At 33.8% G+C, this 23,449-nt stretch overlaps 1 protein-coding gene across 7 annotated transcripts in view; it reads right to left on the reverse strand.

The window, feature by feature from the left end:
* LOC145284444 (RAB11-binding protein RELCH homolog) overlaps positions 1 to 23,449 on the reverse strand; it is a 2,006,047-nt gene that overhangs the window by 1,838,971 nt on the left and 143,627 nt on the right. For all 7 annotated transcript variants that reach the window (XM_080133263.1, XM_080133262.1, XM_080133261.1 and 4 more), the window contains 3 exons: positions 22,660 to 22,816; positions 19,343 to 19,466; positions 16,568 to 16,616 (listed from right to left, as the gene is read on the reverse strand). In XM_080133263.1, coding sequence (XP_079989389.1) covers positions 16,568 to 16,616; positions 19,343 to 19,466; positions 22,660 to 22,816 — 330 coding nt within the window. The remainder of the gene's footprint in view (positions 1 to 16,567; positions 16,617 to 19,342; positions 19,467 to 22,659; positions 22,817 to 23,449) is intronic.

Consider the following 23,449-nt stretch of genomic DNA (forward strand, 5'->3'; position numbering starts at 1 on the left):
ATGTTATTGTGCTAAAATAACTTTTTTATTTAGAAAGCCATTCTTAACAGGGGGAGGATAGGAGGTTGTATTGTAACTATTCTGTAATTTCACCTAAGAATTTAATAAACAAAAATTTCATAAAAATTAAATTTAACTTGAAAATACTATTAAAAATAGCATGGTAACATAGATGCACAAGCACTGGTTTTTCAAACTCTAAACGCTTATCTAAAATGGCACAGCTACAGCAAGAATGAATCTCTTTATGGATAAATTCATGTTATCGAAGGAGGCGCTAAAATCTGCTAAAAATGTCTAAAACTAAACACTACTATGCCTCTGATTTGGTTTGGTCCTCTCTCTTCAATACATCTAATTCAACTCTACAAAGTTTTTCATTATTTCTTATAACTAGTACTTATTTTTTTACATATGAAACTGGAAGATAGCCTAAAACAGTTTCCTTCAGTTATAATCCATTTATTTATTTTACTTTTCAGATTAGAATGTCAGTAAAAGCACAACGTTCAGTTTTAACCCATGGTTCACAAAAATTGCTAGTCCACCTTGTCGTTTGGATGAAAAAGAGCATCTCCAACTTCATGACAAGTCATCCAGTTTAGTTATTTCCTCAAAAACAGTTATCCCCACTTAAAAAATAGTGGGATTTCTATGTTAATTGTTAAGGAATTAATTAGTATTTGGCAAGTAAGTTAATCCACAATTTTCGTTGGGGGAATGTTATATAGGACAGAAGGTCAATATATTTTGCTATAGGAGGGCCAAACAGATTGACAGGAAATCTCTTGCAGCAACCAAAGTGAAAAAAAATGAAAAAACTGCAAGACAGATGGTTTGATATATTTTTTTGTAGCTGTAAACTTCCTGACTTGAGATGTGATGACTTTGTAGTAAAGTGCAAGACAGAAAATTGTCAAAAAGGCAAATTGTCTGCACTTGTCTTTGTAACAAGAAGGTAAAATTAATTCTATAGATTCACCTGCAATTATGTTCCTTTTTTGTGGAAAATAAAATAATATATTGGTATATATTATGTAATCTGGCTCTATTATTAAACATGCAAATTTTGAAATTTTCAGGTTCCACTAGAATTGCCATTTAGAGCAATTTTTAAATTAATTGAAGGAACAACAAAAAGCCTAACAACATTTACTGGTCCTTTGGGGAAACTTTGTATCAATAATTATCAAGATTTGCCTCAAGTAGAATTCTAAAAAAAATAGTATCCCTCCTGATCATCATTATCTGACAGCAGAAGAAACAAATAATTTAAGTGTGAAGACCAGAGGCTACTTTTTGAGTATGCTGTTGGCATTTCTTGTAGAAAAGTTAACTTAGAAAATTGGGCCCTTGACTCAAGGAAGATGGCTAACATAAGCCACAAGATTAATATGTTTATGGACTAGAGTTGTCTATCCTCAAGCACTATGATAAATTAAACATTCTGGTCAAATTTATCATCCTAGTGTATGCAGTTAGTTGGTTTGAGATCAAAACCGACAATATTTTTTTTAACCAACAACAGTATATTTTAATATGATTCAGAGAACAAAACAGTTAACTGAAATCCAAATTACTGTTTTAAACAGTTCCAAATATAGTGCTTTTGCAATACTTCCGGAAAATATCATAATATCGATGATAAACTTCCATTAAATTTTATTAGTTTTCTCAATTTACCCAAACAATAGTCAGTTCTATTCATATTTCATCACAAAAATATAAAAAAATAGCGTTTTCATATAATTTTTTTGTGTTGGTTTTTCCAGAAATAATGAACAACTAAAAAAATAAAAAGACTGAAAAAGCTTACTGCTATCAATTTTGCAGCCAAACACAAATTTGATTGATTTTTCTAAAAAATATTGTATATGGGCAGGAAGCAAGACATAGATACATTATTATAAAGTTATCGTGCAAGCAAATTAGACCTTCATTTTTCTTGAAAAGAACTTATACAGAACAATTTAATTCTATAACAGTTTATATTATTGTGTTTAATAAAAAACAAAAAAAATTAAAATATGTGCTTCTGTGACTTGCATCAAGTTACAGAATTACAATATTGTGTAATACATCTCCACATATCTTTTTAGATTGTAAAATTTAAAAGACTTAGTTGCTAATTAGCTTTTTTTTACAATTTTTGTTTAATCAATGCAGTAAAAGTTGAGATATTTTGCTAGTTGTGATTCATAATTAAAATTATAATTCATGTATTTATTTTTCTTTCAATGTATTTCATATAAATATATCAATTTTAATTGGATTTTTTATAAAAAATAGTGAAATTTCAAAGTCAGTGTTGTGTAAAATTCTATGAAAATGAAGGATTTCTCAGCATTTTTCTACACGATTTTTAAAATGAAATGCTCAATTTTCTGTTCAAGAAAGGAATCTAATTTTTGGTATCTGTTCTTATCACATCAAATCCCAACTATCATCACCACATGTTGATTTTCTGAAAAAAAGTTGCAAACCGACCTGCTCTAATGTATATTGAGCTGTATTCTTAAGGGGCAACTTTCAGATTGCGGCCTTTGATTTATGTTTTTGTAAGAAATGAAATGACAGCGTCCTAGAAATCTATGACACCCCTTTTCCATGCAGTTGGCATGCAGTGTCTCATATCAGTTATTTCTTCCATTCGTGTGCCTACTTTTGTTTTTTCTCCCAGGGTCTGGTCAATTTTATGAGAAGGACACCTTTCTTTGAACTGGACTATGCTACAATGTTTGGCCGCATTTCTGTTTGGATTATGTGGATTGAAAATTGTAGAGATGTCTTGAGATTCAGAGAAAATTTCCAGTCATTGGCTTCCCATTAGAAGCTTCTTTTTTCCTCACAGTGCATTCACAAACAGCTATTTTGTCTTTGAGAGTATCACCAATGTGTTCAGACGCAGTAAACATATTTTTACCATCTGAGAAATCAATTGTATTGTAAAAGACTTATTAACACAAAGTGGAAACCGTGATTATTATTTTATTTTTACAAAGGGGTTACCACATATCAAGGCCCGGAGGTCGATCAAGTATAAGATCGAATGTGTGTATTGTAGTCATAGAGACAGTAGCTTAGTTATAATTTATGGTGGAAATTTGGTATAGTCAGATTATTTATGAGGACGGTTCAATAAGAACTTGTTTACATTGGACTTGAAGACGGCAATATTGTAGTCAGCTGGAAAGCAGACCACTGGAACAGAGTTCCACAAGCGGGCAGTTTTAAGAAAGAAGCTTTGTTTATGGAATCCACATTTAGATTTAGGCACTGACAGAGAATGGGGAGAAATTATTGATAGTGATTTTGGATGGACCAGTGTTTTTTGAGAAAGATTGGTGCGGGGGGGGGGGGGACCATAGATTGGAGCTCAGTCGAACACTTGCCATGAAAATAATGATAGAGCAGAGAAAGGGCTTGCAGCGTCTCTTCTGTGGGCAAGAGATTGCAGAGAAGAGAAAAGGGCATCACATACTAAATTATGAAGTCGGTTTTTAACTCTGTCAAGGTAGGATAGGGTGCTTCGAGCAGCTCCTGCCCAAATGTGGCAACAGTCCTCCATTCTAGGACGTACTTGGTTCTTATACAGGTAGAGGAATTGTATCATCAGTGAGACATCTACTAGAGTGGTAGAATGATCCAACCATTTTTTCTCACTTATCTTCAACAGAGCTCAATACAGTAGAGCTATGCAGTAGTATAAAAATATACTTATGACTTTGAGGATAAAACACCAACATTTGTATAGCTTACTTGCCATAAGTAATATACATAAGACACTTTGTGTGTGTGTGTGTGTGTGTGTGTGTTTCATGAGGACTCTGAAACAGCTCGGCTCATTTTGAAATTTCACACAAATGTACTTTATGCATCTGAGAGTGTTCTTAGATAGGTTTTGTATTGGAATGTCTCCGATAAGTATCGAAAAAATCTGATTAAAGAAGGCACAATCGGATTTTGACCTAAACATTACATGTGCATTTGAGAAGTTTCTAAAAAAAAAAAAAAAAAAAGTGCAAGTTTTCCTGAAACAAAAAAAAATATTTCACCTAATTTTTAGAAATTTGGCAGTAAACGTTTCTTTTTGAAAACGGAATTTTTATTATAAAAAGAACAGATGATGCTTTATATGAACATTGTAAATAGTTAGGTGAAAGTAGAGAAAAGTTTTTTGTTTTTTTCAAGAGACTATAAATTATTTTTTTTCAACAGATGTAAAGAAAAACAGAAAACATACTTCCATCATTAATTATGCAAAAAATTAAATAAAGTGGAAAACTTTCTGTTATAAATGTTTGCTAAAAAATAAATACAGTAAACTTTGCTGAAGTGTTAGCATATGCTCAATCTTAAAAGTTGGTTCATGCTGACAATTAAATGAAATAAACATCTAAAAATAAGTAAAAATAAGTAAAATCATGAATGACGGCTCTTGTGTAAAATAATTGATATTAGAGAAATTGTAAACAATAACAAAAATCCTGCCTCTTCCCTTGAGGCTTGCATTTACGAATATCCGCGGGCTTAGAACCAACTTAGATGATGTTGAGTCATTTCTCGTTGTAAACACCCCGGATATCTTAGCATTAAGTGAGACTAACCTTCACTCCTCCATTCCCTCTAACCACTTTAACATGCCTGGTTATCTCCCACTCTACCGTAAGGACTCAGACAGACATATGCATGGGGTTGGAGTCTATATTCGTAACACCCTCCCCCTGACTAGAGAAATAAAACTAGAATCAGACGACCAGGCCTTTATGTGCTTCAGACTAAATATGCAACACAATATTAGCTACTTGTATTTTCTCTACCACTCTCCCTCAAACCAAGACTGTATCCTAATAAACAAAGTCTCAGACAGCATAGATATAGCACTCTCCCTCGATACTAGCGCACAAATACATGTATTTGGTGACTTCAATGTCCACCACAGTAACTGGCTAGGATTCTCTAATCACACAGACGTAGCTGGTAGTGCAACACATAGCTTCTCTATATCCCATTCCCTATCTCAGTTGGTTACATTTTCGACACGTTTCCCAGACCAGCAAGATCAACATGCCTCACTTCTAGATCTCTTTCTGACAATGGAATGCTGATCACGCTGTGATAATGGTAGAAATCAGCCTAAATTCTCGCCCTAAAACTGAAGACCCACAACTCAAAACAACGAGGTATTACAAAAAGGCTGATTGGGAAGCCATCAGGGAACTCATCAAAGATGCCCCATGGCAAAATATCTTTACTCTTCCAGCGGAACAGTGTGCAAATGAGACCACTGAATGGTTCAAAACTGCAATTGAAGCACATGTTCCTGCACGGAAATTCTATAGCAAGCCCCACTCTCCCCAATGGTTTACTTCTGCTTGTGCAGCTGCCATTTGTCAAAGGCAGCATGCGTTCCACAGATTCAACCGACATAAGTCCAGCTCAAATAAACAGAAGTTTATAGAAGCTAGAAATAATTGTAAGAGAGTGATAGAGACAGCTAAGACAGATTACTCTGAAACTACCAGAAAACGCATCGAAGCACAGAAATTAGGAACCCATGATTTTTAGAAAATCTACAACAGCGTAGTAAATAATGGACAGTCAACTACTCCCCCCACTATCAAACAATCATGAGGTTGCTTGCACAGCAACTGACAAGGCTAATCTGCTTGCCAGTCGGTTTGCCTCAAACTCCACACTGAACTCGGTACACCACTCCCTCCCTGATTTTCCTCTGCGAACAGATGCCACACTAGATGATTAGAAAATCACCCCTTCTCAGGTACATGCTATTATAAAAAACCTAGACACCTCAAAAGCATATGGACCAGATCTCATCCTGGCTATGCTATTAAAAAAATGCTCTGCTGAGGTTGCTCCAGTTCTCTCCAAACTTTACAATAAATGCCTAAATGAATCTTGCTTTCCCGACTGCTGGAAAACCGCCTCTGTGGTACCAGTCTTCAAGAATTCTGGTGAAAGAACTGACCCACTAAATTATCGCCCCATTAGCCTCCTCCCGCTTTTCGCAAAAATATTTGAGTCCTTAGTTAATCAAGCCCTAGTCCAGCACCTAACAGCTGCTAAACTCCTGACTGACAAACAATATGGATTCAGGCAAGCCCGTTCAACAGCAGATATCTTAACTGTAGTTTCTGAACGTATATACCGTTCGTTGGACAAAACAGGGTAGGGTAGAGCGGTAGCCCTTGATATTTCTAAGGCTTTTGACAGGGTATGGCACGATGGTCTTCTAAAGAAAATTAGATCATATGGAATCACTGGAAGAATTCATAATGTAATTAAATCCTTCTTAAGTAAGAGAAAAATCCAAGTTGTCCTCAACGGTCGTACATCTAAACAATATGACATAAATGCGGGAGTACCTCAGGGGTCTATCCTTGGACCTCTATTATTCCTGATATTCATAAATGACCTCCCTGATAAAACTGTTTCGGAGATGGGTATATTTGCCGATGACACCACTCTCTATAACAGATATGAGGGGGAAAACAAATGAACACATATCCAAAGAAATGGCAGAAACACTAGAGGATGACCTCCAATCTGCAGTGGAATGGAGACAAAAATGGATGGTCACATTCAATGCTGCTAAGACTAAGCTTGTTTCCTTCAATAACTACAAGAAACCTTCTCTACCACCAATAGCAATGGCCAAGAACACATTGCCTGAAAGTACATCTTTTAAACTCCTCAGCCTAACGTTTACAGGGAATATGAACTGGAATAGATATATTAAGAGCATTACCAAGGTTGCTGCAAGGAAGGTTGGCTCCCTCTACCGTGCTAGAAAACTACTTATGCCTGACAGTATCTTATACCTCTATAAGGCCACCATTCACGCATGTGTGGAGTACTGTTGTCACATCTGGGCTGGTGCATCTGCTGCTTGTCTCTCGCTCCTGGACAGGGTTCAAAAGAGAGTCGCCAACCTGATAGGTCCTGAACTGTCATCTAGGATTCAGCCTCTGTCTCATCAACGAGATGTTGCATCCCTCTGCCTGTTCTACAAATACTTTAATGGTGAATGCTCTGACGAACTGCAAACACTTGTACCTCCCCGACGTAACTACCCCCGACAAACCCGACAAGCTACTAAGTCTCATCCCTTTACAGTAGAGATCCCTAGGTGCAAGAAAGCCTTTTACTCCAATAGTTTCTTCCCCAGAACTGCGGGTCTTTGGAACTCCCTTCCGGGATTCTGCTTTCCCAACTGCACTGATATGCAGAAGTTTAAGTGTAATGTTAACAAACATCTTTCTACTCATCTCCCTTCATAATGACCCTGCTAATTAAGTCCCTGATAGTAGCCCCCCTGCTTCAAAGTGGCACTGTGCCTTGTTTGGGGTGAAAATTGAATAAAAAAAATTAAAAAAATACCAAATGCAGTAAAATTCAAGTATCTTTTATACATGCTGAAACTGTGTTTAAGTTCTTTTTATTTCATTTCTTTTATTAAAAGTTGTCTTTCCAACAATTAACTGGTCGTTTAACCATTGGGAACTTCACTCTTGGAAAATTGTATACAAAACCTATGACTATCACTAACTCTAAATTTGGGAGTGCAACTCGAACTTAGGGTTAGTGGTAGATAAGTCATTTGTTAGGTGTGTCAGAAATTTCGTGAAAAATATTGAATAATTCCACTCCGTTTTCCCAGCTTATAACTCCTCGAAAAATGTAATTCAAGCCCTAATTTGTTTTTCAATTAAAAGGAGCAAGGACCAAAGTTTCATTAAAAAAAAAAAAAAAAAAAAAAAAACAAACAACATAGTTTTTTAAAAGAAAGGTTTTAAACTTCGGAATTTACAGGTAAATTTCTAAAAAACACTACTCTTTTTGTTTTGTTTTAAATTTGAATATATTATTTATTGATCTTTTATCTTCAATTTGTGATATATAACACTTTGGTGAGTAAATTAATTATTTACTTTTTAATAGACATTTCAAAATGGGAGGCGTGAATTAATTTGACCCCCCCCTGTCTTTTCAAGCTTATAACTACTCGAAATATATAATTCAAACCCTAATTTTTTTTTAATTAAAGGAGCAAGGACCAAGGTTTCATTTAAAAAAAAAAAAAACCCAAAAAAACAAAAAAAAAAACCAAACAACCTGTTTTTTTTTTGTTTTTTTTTTTAAAAGGGTTTAAACTTCAAACTTTGCAGGTAAATTTCTAAAAAACACTACTTTTTTTTGTTTTAAATTTGAATATATTATTTATTGATCTTTTATCTTCAATTTGTGATATATAAAACTTTGGGGAGTAAATTAATTATTTACTTTTTAATAGACATTTCAAAATGAGGGGGGGGACTTGAATTAAAAAAAACGTTTGTCTAAAATATTATATTCCGTTTATTGGAAAGAGCATAAAATTTCACATTGACCCTGAAAATATCGTAAAAATAGAATCAATAGAAAAATTTTGATAGATTTTTAAAGTTTAAAAATTGAAAATACTGAGCTCGTAAAATTCAATTGATTTCATTACTGTTTTTTTTTTAAATAAAAAATATATATCACTTTTTATACAACTTTAATAGTTTATTTGGCAAGTATAATCCATAAAGAAAATAAACAACCCACTTTTAAAGGAGAAATTACGAGTTTTTCATATTTTATTCACAGTTTCGTGTTAGGGGTGTCAAAAACTCATACAAAAATTCTGATACACCTAGTCATTTGTTTACAAATTTTGAGAAATTAAGCCTCCTTACTCCTTAAACGGACATTTGTTTATTATTTTTTTTATTATTCAGTGTGTAAAATCCACTTTGAACAACATATTTGGAAATTAGAAAAATAGAAAAAAAACAAAAAAAAAAAACATCGTTTTAGCATGTTAAAAGTGTTTAGGTTGGTAGATAATTAAATTCTATGTTTGGTATAAGTTTTTTTTGGGGTTTTTTGCTGTTGTTTCTTGCTTTTTAAAATTTTGTACTAAATACTTCTAAATTAAGGGAGGTTGCTTAGATCGTATTTTAAACTAAACTATGGAGGTTGGAGTGACCCCCACCCCTAAAATGTACTTGGAAAAATCGATTTTATAGCAAGATTTAAGAATGGTTAGCCGAAAAAAAAAAAGTGAAAAACAAAACAAATAACCAATAAATAATTGTTACCAAAGGCAATATATGCTACTTTTCTTTACTTACATTAATGAGTTTATTTTATGTTTTAAAGTATTTTCAAGTGCTTTTCTTTATTTTTTAATCTAAAATTGTGGGTGTGTGGGTGCGAAATATCTTCAGATTTTCTAGAATTCCCCCGCTAGATTGCAAACGAAATCTGTAGATCTAGCGGGAAAACCGCTAAATTGGAAACACGGTGATAAATAACTGTCCATAAATTAAAAAAAAAAATTACCCATCGGTACAAAGAAAACCACCTATTTATTATAGAAAAATTAAGTATAATGTTATAATTAAAAAGAGATATATAAAAACATGCATGGGTACAGTAAACATATTATACCAAAATGTCGAAGCAATCATTTATTTAATTATTTATTTAGACTATTAATTACGAACGAACCAAGAGTTACATTTTTATATATATAGATTGAAAGTATACTTAAGTTAAATGTATTATTCTTACGTAACAATTTCTATGAGTGACAAACCAACAAATAAATTTCCTCTTTAAGAATAGAATGAAAGTGCCCCCCCAATATTTTTTAATGCAATATATTGCCTTTTTTTTTTTTTAGAACTTTTTTTTTTTTAACTTAAAATTTGTTATGTCGAATATGTTGTACTGATCATTTTATAATAGATATTTAACAAAATCATTACATTTGTTTGAAGTTCATTTAATAAAATCATATTTGGATTTAGATTTTCCTCACCAAAATTATTTCATATATGGTACACATTACATATTAGTATATACAGGGTGACCCAAAAATAAAAACGGGTCCCAACTCTAATTAGGCCCCGTTTCTTAGTGTTTTGTCCAAATGAAATGAAATTTTGGTCATAATTAGTTTATTATATTCAAAACATCACATCAAAACACTAGGGTCTTTGGTCTTTTTTCTTCTGTTCTGCAGCATATGTTCTAGATATACTTTCTATATTTTTGGTTTTTTTTTGGGTCACCCTGTATGTTACATTCATGCGGTTACCAGTTAACAAATGGATACTTATGCAGAATACAGACTGTGCTAAAATGATAATGTTATTTAGAAACCCATTCTGAACATAGGAGGTGAGAGCTTTTTATAATTATGATATACTTTCAACATTTTAATAAACAAAGTTAACTTTCACTTGAACATCATAGCTAAAAAATAGCACAGTCAGTATTCTGCATAAAACCACAAAACAGCAGTGCCTGTCAGTGCCAGTAATCGCCTTAAAAAAGCAATGATCACCATGGATGACAGTGGCCAACAATTAAAGACAGTGCCTACCCTTGTCAAGAAGTAATAAAAAATGCAAGAGAGCTATATGCTCAATCCGTCAAATCCAAAGTAGCTGAGCAGTGGCTTGGTTCGCACTAATTTTGGCAAATAGCAAACAGGATCCTGAACAGAAGCGTCTGTTCCATCCCAACCATCATCAATGGACCTGAGGTCATCTCATCAGCATCAGACAAGGCCGAACTATTCGCCAAGAACTTTGCAGCTAACTTTACCCTCTGCGACGAAGGGCCCCAACTCCTCATATTTCCTCCTACAACAAACAACACCCTATCCAACATAGAAATATCTGTGCACGAGGTCGCTAAACTAATCAAGAACCTTGATTCCAGTAAAGCAACTGGCCCAGATGGCATTCTAATTATAGTGTTGAAAAAGCTTCAGACAGAACTTGCCCCCATACTTACAAAACTGTTTAAGCGCTGCCTTAAGGAAAAGTGCTTTCCAACATCCTGGAAAACCTTGTTAGTATGCCCTGTATTTAAGAACTCAGGTGATAAATCATCCCCCTCCCAATACAGACCAATAAGTCTCTTTTGTGTCATGAGTATTTACTGGAATCCATATTAAATAAAGAAGTAATCAACCACCTCAGCAGAAATAACCTCCTTAGTGACAAGCAATATGGTTTCCATTCTGCTAGATCTACAGCTGATGTGCTAACAGTTATATCCCATAGGATTAGTGAATCTCTTGACAAAGGCTTCCTTTCTAGGGCAATTGCTCTTGACATATCAAAGGCCTTCGATAAGGTATGGCATAAGGGCCTACTTCACAAGAACAAGCTATGGTATAACTGGAAATGTTTTCTCAATAATTAAATCATTTCTCTCTGATAGGTTCATAAGAGTAGTGGTTGATGGGCAGAAATCTGAGGCCCACAGTATTAATGCTGGAGTCCTCCAGGGATCCATCCTGAGCCCAACTCTCTTCCTGATCTACATCAATGATCTCCCAAAACACATACTAAATTCATTCGTTGACATCTATGCTGATGACACGACCATCTACGGCAACACATGAAAGGCCGTAAATAATAAAGCTCTCTCTGATTCCCTCTCCTCTGATCTTGAGCGCATCGTTCAGGGGGGGAAGAGATGGCTGGTTACTTTTAATGCATCTAAAACCAAGCTCCTAACTTTACATCATCAACCTTCTGTTCCTCATCTAGCATCAATTGAAATGGATGGCTCTCGTCTTGGGGAGGCTTCATGTTTTGACAAGCTCCTGGGTTTGACCTTTACTCCTGATCTGAAATGGAACACGTATATAAGTTTGTTGCCTGGGCCGCTGGAAAATGGTGGGATCCTTCTACCGCTCCAGAAGATATCTCACTACTGATGCAATTCTCTATCTCTATAAAAGCCAAGTACGTCCAAAGATGGAGTACTACTGCCACATCTGGGCTGGACCTTCAAAAAACAGCTTATCCTGCCTTGACAAAGTACAAAATAGACTTCGTGGCTTAGTGGGGGATGCTCTCTTCTCTTCCCTGTAACCTCTCTCTCACAGAAGACACGTTGCGAGCCTGTCTTTGTTTTATCATTATTTCCATGGCAAGTGTTCGTCCGAGCTCCAATCTCTGGTCCCCCCTCGCCCGTCTAGCTAAAACTACTGTCAGTAATTTCCCCCACTCTTTATCTGTGCCTAAATCAAAACGTAGATTCCATGAACATAGCTTTTTTCTGAGAAGTGCATGCCTGTGGAATTCTCTTCCGTTTGCCTGTTTCCCACTTAACTACAACTTGGACATCTTCAAGTCCAACATAAACAAATTTCTGATTAATTGCCCCCTTAAGTAAGGCGCTTTAGCAAATCTCCAATACCAACTATTACTACGATATTATCCCATCGATTATTGTACACAAAATAACCCTTATCCCCGAGTGGCTTACGGGCCTTGATAAGTGGTGATTCCCATGTAAAAAAAAAAAAAAAAAAAAAAATCTGTCAATCACAGTCATAACTGACAATTACTGACAGTGCCTGTCACTGGGTGACAATGCATGATAATTAAAGAGAGACTGGTCATGATAAATAGTGACCAACAACTGATAGTTGCAAACAAAGCCACTGTCCATTAGTAAATATAAGTAACTGCTTCAAAATGCCAATGACCACTAGTGCTCGTCAAAATGCCAATGACCACTAGTGCTCGCCAAAATGCCAATGACCACTAGTGCTCGCCAAAATGCCAATGACCACCAGTGCATGCCATTAAAGACAGACAATTTCATTTTGGAGCAGTCCAATGGGGGCTGATATTGATCATGACCAACAGTGAACCCTGAAAACTGACAGTGACAGTTGTAAAAGCAGCCAGTGTCCACCAGTAAACATAAGTAATTGCCCCAAAATAGCACTAACTACCATGGCTGCTAGTAAGTCAGTTAGTGCCCATTAGTAAACGTCAGTACCTGCAAGTAATCATCCCAAACCATCAATAATTGCCAGTAACTACCAGAGCTGACAACAGTGAAAACCAGATTATTTCATTTTGGCCACAGCTGCCAGTACCTGCTATTTTCCAGGGCTAGCATTAGTCCCCACTAACAACCACAGTTTAATTTGTTTTCAGGGTGGCAGTGGGTACCATTTACCAAATCTGTTCTGGCTTTGTGCTATACTTTCACCAGACAATGCCAGTAAATCAACACTGTTAGGTTTCCTTGCTAGTATATATATATATATATATATATATATATATAAATATATACTAGCAAAAGTACCCGTCATTGACTGGGTTCAAAAACAGCCTACAGAAAATGGACTCTGATTTATGAAAGTATGATAGGTTATGAAAAGGAAGGGTTGTAAAGAGATAGCTTCGAATTTGGGGGTATCAAAACCAAAGCAAAATATGATGAAAGTAAAAATAAAATAGATAAACCCCATAATCTATTATACCATACCTGTTCACACTGAAACACTTATCACAATATTCTGTGGATCTATATTAAAAAACCTTGTGGAACTTTGTGACATATTTCCATTCTATGGAGGTCAGGTGCGAACGAACACCCCATAATTTTCTTATTCCATATTTCTTCAAACTGAAACATAATTATCAAAGTATACTTACGCAGATAGATATGAAAAGTCTTTATTAAAGTTTGTGTCCATTTCAATTCTATGGAGGCCAGGCGTGAATGCAGACCCCCCAATTTTATTATACCTCCCTATTTAAGATAAAACATACTTATCAAAGTATTCTTATGTACATCTATATCACAAACACTTGTAAACGTTTTGTTTTTTTAATTTTTTATTTCCATACTTTGTGGACCAGGCACGAACGCAGACCCCACAATTTTAATGAACCACCGTTCTGCCAGATCAAACATACCCATTCCTGTATCTCGATACATCTTCTATCATTATATGTAATCAGTTTTTTAAAATAGTCAACCATATAGGAGCCTATTCGTGACAAGACACACACAGACATTCAGCTTTATATTATATATATATATATATATATATATATATATATATATATATATATATATGTATGTGATTGCAAGATATATAGAAGCCGCATAGTATAGTGGTCACAGATGTGGATTGCGTGCTCTGTGTATTAGGTTTGAATACTATCAAGGCTTCCGCATCATTTTCACTAAGTTGTGGATTTAATACAGTAGAATAAACTGTAATGCTTTAATTGTGCAACTAGTCTCCAAGGAAAACTCTGAAATAATCCAAGTCTTGCTATGCTTAACCCAGCCTTGCTTCTAGTCATCTTGGATTTTTCCTTGATACTGGATACAAATAATGCCGACTCTAATTATACAACTTTTATGCTTCTGAATTTTTGAGATGGGGATTGATTTTTTTTTTGTATACTTCAAACTACTGTTCTCATCTTGCAAGGGTCCATGGCATAATGGATAAGTACTTGGTAAAATTCAGTTGTAAGTTACACTCGTATGGAGGTTGAAGGTTCATTCATCAGTACAGGTGATACTCAAAATACAATAGTGAATTACTTAGAATTTCTATCCAGCCATGATTGACAGAATGAGAGCATGATACCCCCCATGTGGATTAAATAAAGGGTTCCATTCAAAATTTTGTGCAGATTCCAGAGTCCGACGGAATGATTCCAGATTCCGACAGAATGATTCCAGATTCCGACAGAATGATTCCAGATTCCGACAGAATGATTCCAGATTCCGACAGAATGATTCCAGAATTCGACAAAATGATTCCAGAATTCGACAAAATGATTCCAAAATTCGACAAAATGATTCCAAAATTCGACAAAATGATTCCAAAATTCGGCAAGATACATCTGAAGAAGATCTAAGGTTACATCAACCAAAAAATTGTGAAAATAACACTAAAGATGAGAACAGTCGTCCAAAGATCCAAATAATATGAGTACAAAACCTTTGCTTTACTACAAACCCATGCAGGGGGTATCTATTCTCTCAAGACTAAAAGTAGGTATTCATTTATGTATTTATTCTAAGACGTTATTCATTAAAATAAATATCCTCTGTTTAGCTGAATCTGAAATACTTGAGTTTTAGTAATTCTCCAGATGTTTTTTCTTTTAATATCCTTTAAATCTGCTGCATCGAAATGTCTGAGATTAATTTACAGGAACTAACATAATATCACTAATGTTCTAACCATTAAATTAACTAAAATCAAATTTACCTATGCAGCTGTAAAAACTAAGAGCAAGTCTAGTCAGAAATCAATACTGAGAAGAAAGTAGTTGTAGATATGCATTACGTACAAAAAGAAAAAAATGTACCAATACTTTCTTTCATTTCACAATTTGTACACAAATTTTATGGCACAAAAGTAAAAAAAATAGATAAACAAGCGAGATAAAACGAAATAAAAAGCATTAAATAATTCATTATGTTCGATTCTCCTCTTTCAATATTGTGCAATGAACGTAAAGCATTCAATGAATTATGTATTAGCTCATTCATAAAACATCAGCAAACAAGTTCAGTAAAAACACCGAACAGAACAAGGGAAGTAATTCATGACAGACAGACTTTTACGAATCCCAAACTGCCAGGAATAATTCTGCAGACGTATTTCGATTTCTTCCTTTTTTTTCCATTTTATGCCTTCAGTTTTCCCCATTAAAGTTGAGAGAAAGAAACAAAACAAATTCTCTTGAATTAAAGTTGTATTTAATTGCTTAGACAAAGTCTAAACATATCAGCTAGAAGATATTTTTGTAAGCATAAATCGTTGAAAAACTAAGAGTAACTGTATAATGAATGCTAATCAGACGATTTTGATACACGTTATACATAGTTTGATAATGGTTATAAAAAATACTAATTGTGATGCTATTTTTTAAAAGTCCCTTCATTTTCTCGAAATATGGATTTTTTTTAAGAATATAGATATTTTTTTAATAAATTGTAATTTTCACTTATTTTTTTTACTTTACTTCAATCGAAGTTCACAAAAATCAAGGGGTTTTACTTGGGGCTAACACATGATCTTAACATGAGATACAGATATTTGTGTGTGCCATTAAATTCCTCTTTACTCCTCAAATCTTGAGTTTGTAAAAAAATGAAAAACATTCATTTACCTCTCACTAATTGACCAGTAAATCTTTTTGATATCGTGGCCTTACCAGATTCCAAGACCAGAATTCATCTATTCTGGTGGAGTACTTTATTAGCAACTAGATGTATCTACCCAGTGTTACGTTAACTGGAATACAGTAGAAATCATTTTAGTTTTTAATTTTCATCTGTTTGCACTTGTTTTTTTAATTTAAAAGGTAGAAATTCCTATTATATTAATCAATTTAAAATGAGTTGTTTGTTTTGATTTGAAGGTCATTATTTTAAAGATTTTCATATTAGCAGTTGTCTAGGCTGGATTAATTTCTTTTTTAAATGAACTGTAGCTAAGTACATTTAGTGCTAATAACACTATAACAATAATAAATGAAATTTGACCAGTAAGAAGCAAAGTTTTATTCATCAGCTTAAATGCTATCTGGGCCTGACTTAGAAAATTGGACAAGATAACTTAAATTTTTAAATTGTGAACCAATAAATGTTTTTCAAGTAAATTGTGACATATTTCATATGAAACAAAATGAAGTATTTTTTTTTAATAATAACTTACCAAGTTCTTCTTCGGGAATGTCTAAGAGTTCTCGGAATTTTGGTTTCACCTAAAGAAAAGACAAAAAGAAAATGAGCAACATTTTTTCATGCTTTATTTAATACTAGCGAGGGGTACCCGGCGTTGCCCGGGTGTTTTTCGGGGTATGTGAAAAAACCCCGAAAATGTGAAAAAAAACGAAGCCTTCACGACGCGCAGTTGGAAAATAGTAAAGTGTTAAAATAAAAACAGGTGCGCGTTTTTGATTGACGTGACGGCGATAGGTATTCAGCAGTTACAATTTTGTGCGGGACAGTTTTGAATGAGGTGAATAAATCGGTTTGTTTGTTTTTAAAAATCCGCTCCCTGTTTATTAGGAGGAGCGAAATGAAAGCTACAGTCTGATATGACGAAGTCGACATTGAACAAACGTTACTTAGCTCTCTTGAGATAACTGGCTTTCGGCCTGTAATTAGAGTCGAGTTTCGCTTTTGTTTATACCGAAAACCAAATGTAACGCGTGCCGATGCGGGAAATGTGGAATAATTAACGTTTGAAAGTTAATAAAATTAAATAGACAGGCGAGCTCCGTGGGTAACTCTGAGATATTACAATTTATAGATGATATAAAAAGTTTTAAGAAGTTGTGAACCGAGCAAGCGCTTCTCTGAAAGAAGCCTTTTGTGGACATCAAGGAAAAGCGTACATACATACATTTTTGCTTTTATATTTATAGACTAGCATTGCCCAGGCCGTAAAACATTTAATAAAAGATTTTAAATAGTGTTAAGCTTCTCACTAATGAAAATAAAACTAATGAAATAATGAAAAGAATATTCTCTTGTCATAACTCTAATGATTGTCAATTTTGTGATGACAACCGTGAGATTGTCTAATGTTTGGAAATGTAAAAAATGTTATGGTTCATTTGTTTAACAATTATTAGGTATTATCACTTCAGATCAGAAGAGTAGACTTGAGAGTAATGAAAAATAAGAAATGAGTTTACATTTCCTAAAGCTCTGAAATTAGGGCATCACAACCCGATATGGTTTTAGGGTTTTTTTCACAACGTTCTGGTATAGATTTAACCTCCAACCTTTTTGCAAGTATATCTTAATGAACTTGTGAATCTTTCTGTCAAACTCATGAATCTATACAGAATTCTAAATGGAAGCCTTTATTTAATCCAGGATGATAACATGATTGAGTAGAAGTTCTAAGTAAGTCACTACCATATTTTGAATATCACTCGCACTGAGGATTAAATTTTCAACCTCCAGAAGAGTGCCACTTACAATTGAATTTTACCAAATACTTTATCCACTATGTCAAAGGTTATTGCGGACAATTCTAGTATAAATTTTGTGAGCCTTAAACCTATCTTGATTTTATAAGTACAATCTTACTACTTATATATTATTTCTAACTACAGATTACGAATATATATATATTTATATATTAGTTAAAATTATTGGTTCTGATATTGTACTAAATTTTATACTTAGTCTGCTTAGTAGGTGATCGTCACACAACATCTACATCGTTCCATTGAATCATCTTATTTTCAACCATTCTTCTCTATCTATAATTTTTACTTTGACCTATTAACATAATTTAATACTTTGGTTACAGATTGAATTGTTTTTTCTAAAATTACTTATTAAAGACACACCTGACTAATTCAGAATTGTTTTAATTTACTCTTGTGTCATTTTTTTTTTGTTCACCCACAAATAAGGTGTATTGTTACTGAAACGACATGGGAATGTATGCACATGAAGTTATTGGCAAATTTTATGAATATTTGCTTCAATTAGCAAAATAAATTTAAAAAAAACTGTATTTCTGAATTTCTGAGATGAGGATTGATAATTTGTATTATTCAGACTACTGTTCTCATCTGAACTATTATTCTGACAACGTTTGGGCCGATGTAATCTCCAACCTTCTTCAGGTATATTTTGTCAAACTCAGGAATCTTTCTGCACAGAATTTAGAGCAAACCCCTTTATTTAATCACCATGATTGGTTAGAAGTCTCAAGTAATTCGCAATTGTATTTTAGTATCACCCGCACTGAACTGTGAACTTTTAACCTCAAGAAGAGTGTCACTTTGAACTGAATTCAAACTGGATTGAACTTGTAATCTTTGGAACTGAATCTTACCTATTTTTTTTTTTTTTTACACGGTGGTCACCACTTATCAAGGCCCGGAAGCCACTAAGGGATAAGGGTTATTGCAAGTACAGTACGTTAGTGTGGAGATTTGATGATGTGTTTACTTAAGGGGGCGGTTCATTAGGAATTTGTTAACATTGGACTTGAACACATCCAAGTTGTAGTCAGGTGGGAAGCAGGCAGACGAAACAGAGTTCCACAGGCGTGCAGTTCTAAGAAAGAAGCTTTGTTCATGGAATCCACGTTTTGATTTAGGCACAGATATTTTCATTACATATTCATTACACCACAAGTCTTGCTATGAGAATAACTGAATATGAGAACAGTAGTCTGAATAAACTAAATAAAATAAAAGTTGTAGGTTTTTTTTATTCAATCATCAACATCTAGAACTGAATTTTACCTACTACTTTATTCATTACACCACAGATAGAGGATTGCATAGTAATGGAATACCTTCTGGAGCGGTAGAGTGATCCAACCATCTTTTTACCTACTACTTTATTCATTACACCACAGGTCTTGCTATGAGAATAACTCAAAAAGAGAACAGCCCAAATAAAATAAAAGTTGTAGGTTTTTTTTTTTGGTTTTTTTTAATCAACAAAAACTTACCATTTTATCCACAAAGGTTCTACCAAAAGTCCTGCATATTCTGAAGAAATATTTGGACAATATACTTGTTATGGCTGGCACGGTCAATCCAACACCAGTTATAATTTCTTGAAGTCGTGGTATTCTGTAATTAAAAAATAAAATTATATTCAATGATTCTTTCTATATGCTGGAATAATACCTAATAGGTTCAAACTATGATAATGTTTATCTGCTGTATTAATTTGTTTACATTTCGTTAAACAGATAACAGCTGAAAAAGTTTGTTATTAAAAAATGGTTGGACTTCAAAAGTCAGTCCTGTATTTATAAATATTATGTACTCTAAAAATTAATTTTGCCATGAAAAATAAAAATGAATTTTAAAAAATGATAAAATTAAAAATACTGTTCACAAAAAACAAAAAAAATATAACAAGAATTAAGTAAAACACAAAAGGATAGGGGGAGGTGTAAGATCATAGGCCCATTTCTCATGACAGCATCCAGTGAACCTATAAAGATACTGACAATGTTTTTTGTTTGTTTGTTTTTTACTCACGTTTACCCTTAACAAGGCATATCACTACTTGGATGAAATGGGCTACTATTTGGGACCATGCCTCGGAAAGATTAACAAGATGTTAGTTTACATTACATTTAAATTTCTGCATATCAGTACAGTCAGGGAAGCAGGAAGAGAATTCCAAAGTCTAGCTGTTCAAGGGAAGAAACTTTCTGGTATCTAAGGACCTCAACAGTGAAGGGGTGAGATTTTGTTGCTAAGCGGATTTGTTGGGGATATGTACGTCAAGGGCGCACAAGTGCAATAAGTTCATAAGAGCACATTCCATTAAAATATTTATGAAACAGGCTCAGACATGCAACATTGAAGTGATGGGACAGGAGTTGGAGATTAATTGACAAAGTGGGACCTATTAGATTGAAACCTCTTTTTTGGACTATCCAAGAAGATTAGAAAGAAATCCAAAACATAATAAATGGACAGATTTAAAGGATGCATCAAAATGCTATGAATTTGAAAAACTGGCGCCAAACCGCATGAATATTGAAGATTAATTAATCCTTCTTCAGTTAATAGGATACATCACTAAAAGATAAAATACATGAAAGAATCAAGATTTTTTTTTTTTCTTGGGAGGCCATACTTTTCAAGGCCTAGAGGCTACTCGAGGATAAAGGTTAAGTTAGGTAAATGGTGAGACACCAAGATCAGTTATGGCGGAACTTGGTTAGGGTTCTAAATGGACAACTCAATAGGAATTTATTTAAATTAGATTTTAAGATGACCATGTTATAGTCAGCATAGAAGCAGACACTCGGTATTGTGTTTCTAGGAAAGAAACTATGGTTAAACAAACAATTTCTTGGGTAAATTCGACACACTCCTATCAAAATTTCTAACTTTACAACTCAACATTCTTTCAAGTTGACTTGCACACGACTACGTAGGTAGCACACTTTCTTCCAACTTGTCCCCCTGTTCGCTTCCCATCAGTTTTTATTCACATGACTGTCAACCATAAAACCAATTGGGTGTCTTTTTTTTTTTGTTATACGACAGCCCCTTTGAAGCACAGACCTACACACACATGCAAGCCAAGTAAGTTATGATTTTCCCTACCAAAACATGGAATTTTTGTTTAGTTTTAGGCAAAGATAGAAAATGAGGCAAGTTGTTGGCGGTTGTTGCAGCTGTAATATAAGTATAGAATTTTTACCAAAATTGAGTAGGATTGATTAAAGATTATGAAAAGATTATGAAAAGACACAGTAGAAGTTTGTGTTGAAATGTAAATATTGTTGTTTTCTTTAACTTTTTTTTTTTTTTTACCTCAAACAAGATGTAAGGGACTACTATTTAAGATCATGCCTTGGGACTGTGGAGAGTTGAGCAGCAAGATGTTTGTTCATACTACATTCAAACTTCTGCATGTCAGTACAGTCAGGGAAACAGGAAACAGGGATGAAATTCCAAAGACTAGCAGGCTGAGGAAAGAAACTATGAGAATATTTGCTTTTCCAGCACTTAGGGATCATAACAGTAAAGGGGTGGGATTTTGCTGCTTGTCATTTAGTCAGAAGTATGTAGGTCAAGGGAGCACAAGGGCTATAAGTTTGTCAGAGCACATTCCATTAAAATACTTGTATAACAGGCAGAGGGACGCAATATTGCGGCAATGGGACAGAGATTGGAGCTTGGCCAATAGTGTTGGACCTATTAGATTGGAGATTTTTTTTTTTTTTGAGACTTTGTCTAAAAGCAAGAGACTAGTGGTAGATGCACCAGCCCAGATGTGACAACAATACTTCATGTATGGGTGAACAGAGGTTAGAAAACAACAATAGAAAGGGTTTTGAGGAGATAACACTGAGGAGGAATTTTGGGAAACATTTAACATGTCTCTCTAACAATCTCATTTTGTTTTTAAAATAGTTTGATAAATTTAAAAAATATGAATCTGTATATGTTTGATTAATATTTGATAAATGTTTACTTTTGCATTTTTTTCTTAATTATAAAACTGATACTGAATCTAATCTTTAATAACAAAAAGAGTTTTTAAAATTAGTGGCACTTGTATAGTTTAAGCAAGACATTAAAAAATGGAAATATCAAAAAAAGGTTATATTGTACATATCCATTTCGGACTGAAGATCCCTGAAAAAAAAAATTCACTTAATTTGATCGAGTAGTTTTTTTTTACAGCGGAAAAACATGTTTTTATGCAGCGCATTGAAGGTAGACATCTTTGAATGTTTTTAACATGCCACGGGGAGATAAATCAATTTAAAGCAGCGACACTCCCTCCCCATCTTTATTACTAGTTTTCCTTCCTAAAAATCGAACCTTTTGCTCGATATCATAACAAATTGTTTTTTCGCTGTAAAAAAAAAAAAAAAAAAAAAAAATACTTGATGAAATTAAATGAAATTTTTTTTCAGAGAACTTCGTTCCATAACAAATAAGTATAATATAACCTTTTTTCGATATTTTCATTTTTTAATGTCTTGATTAAACTGTACAAGTACCAAATTAGTTTATTTTCATTTGTTTGAAATAAAATAAAATACATTTATATGATTACAATAAGTTTTTGAACATTATATGTATATTTAAAAGTAGATGAGGACGCTCCACTACCCAACCTCTCGCCTATTCTACCTGATTAGGCAACTTTAAAATCAGAATCTATAATTTTATCGAAATCAGAAAAAATATTGAAATCATAGTTATAGCATTCTTCTTTGCATGGCATACATCAAAATACTTTTTCTATTTATTTATTAAAACAAAAATTGTGATGAGAACTTACAGGTTTTTAATAACCCAATTGAATTGTTCCCAGGGTTCAAACCATTCTTGAGAGATATGTTCCTCGTATTGTTGGACCCAGGCTGATAGAGTTCTTACATTGCCAACAATAACTCGTAGATCAGTAAGATCAGAGCTTGGTTTGGGAAATCTTGAAACTGAAAGAAAAAAGTGATTGTAAATTCACACAAATGCCAACTATTTCTGAAAGAAAAAAGATTTTAACAAACACAGTCAACGATTTATCACCGCCTATGTCCATCGTCAGAATTACTCTTAAAAACCGTGGGTTCCTATTTTCACATTTTTGTTGGGAAATTTCTTGTGCCAAGGTTCATAGCCAAAGTCAATATAATCTGGCTATTAAAAAGGTCTTCTTGTGACACAAGTTTGAATTAGGTTGGTACTTTTGCATTTTGAGACAATAATGATTATATTTTGAGTTATTTGGAGGGAAAAATAAAATAACTCTGTTATATAAGCTGCACACAGACTACTTTTCATTGTGTCAAAGTGTCATTTTGTCATTGTTGTCCCATAAAGAGATATACCTAAATATCTGCAGATATGTGAGGGTATACTCACTTTCGTGATACACTATATATATATATATATATATATATATATATATATATAGTGTATGATGGACTCTCCCATCGATTTCACCAGAATAACTAAGTTGCTTGGAAATCCACAAAGATGATTTGTTTATAGTGGTGAAGGCATTGTGTAGACTCAACCACACTTTTTGGTATTACTGCTAACCTTTTGCCGGTGCAGATGACTACCAA

The sequence above is a fragment of the Euprymna scolopes genome, chromosome 9 (assembly GCF_053919585.1).
Source record: "Euprymna scolopes isolate OS-2025 chromosome 9, ASM5391958v1, whole genome shotgun sequence".
Classification (NCBI taxonomy): Eukaryota; Metazoa; Mollusca; class Cephalopoda; order Sepiida; family Sepiolidae; genus Euprymna; species Euprymna scolopes.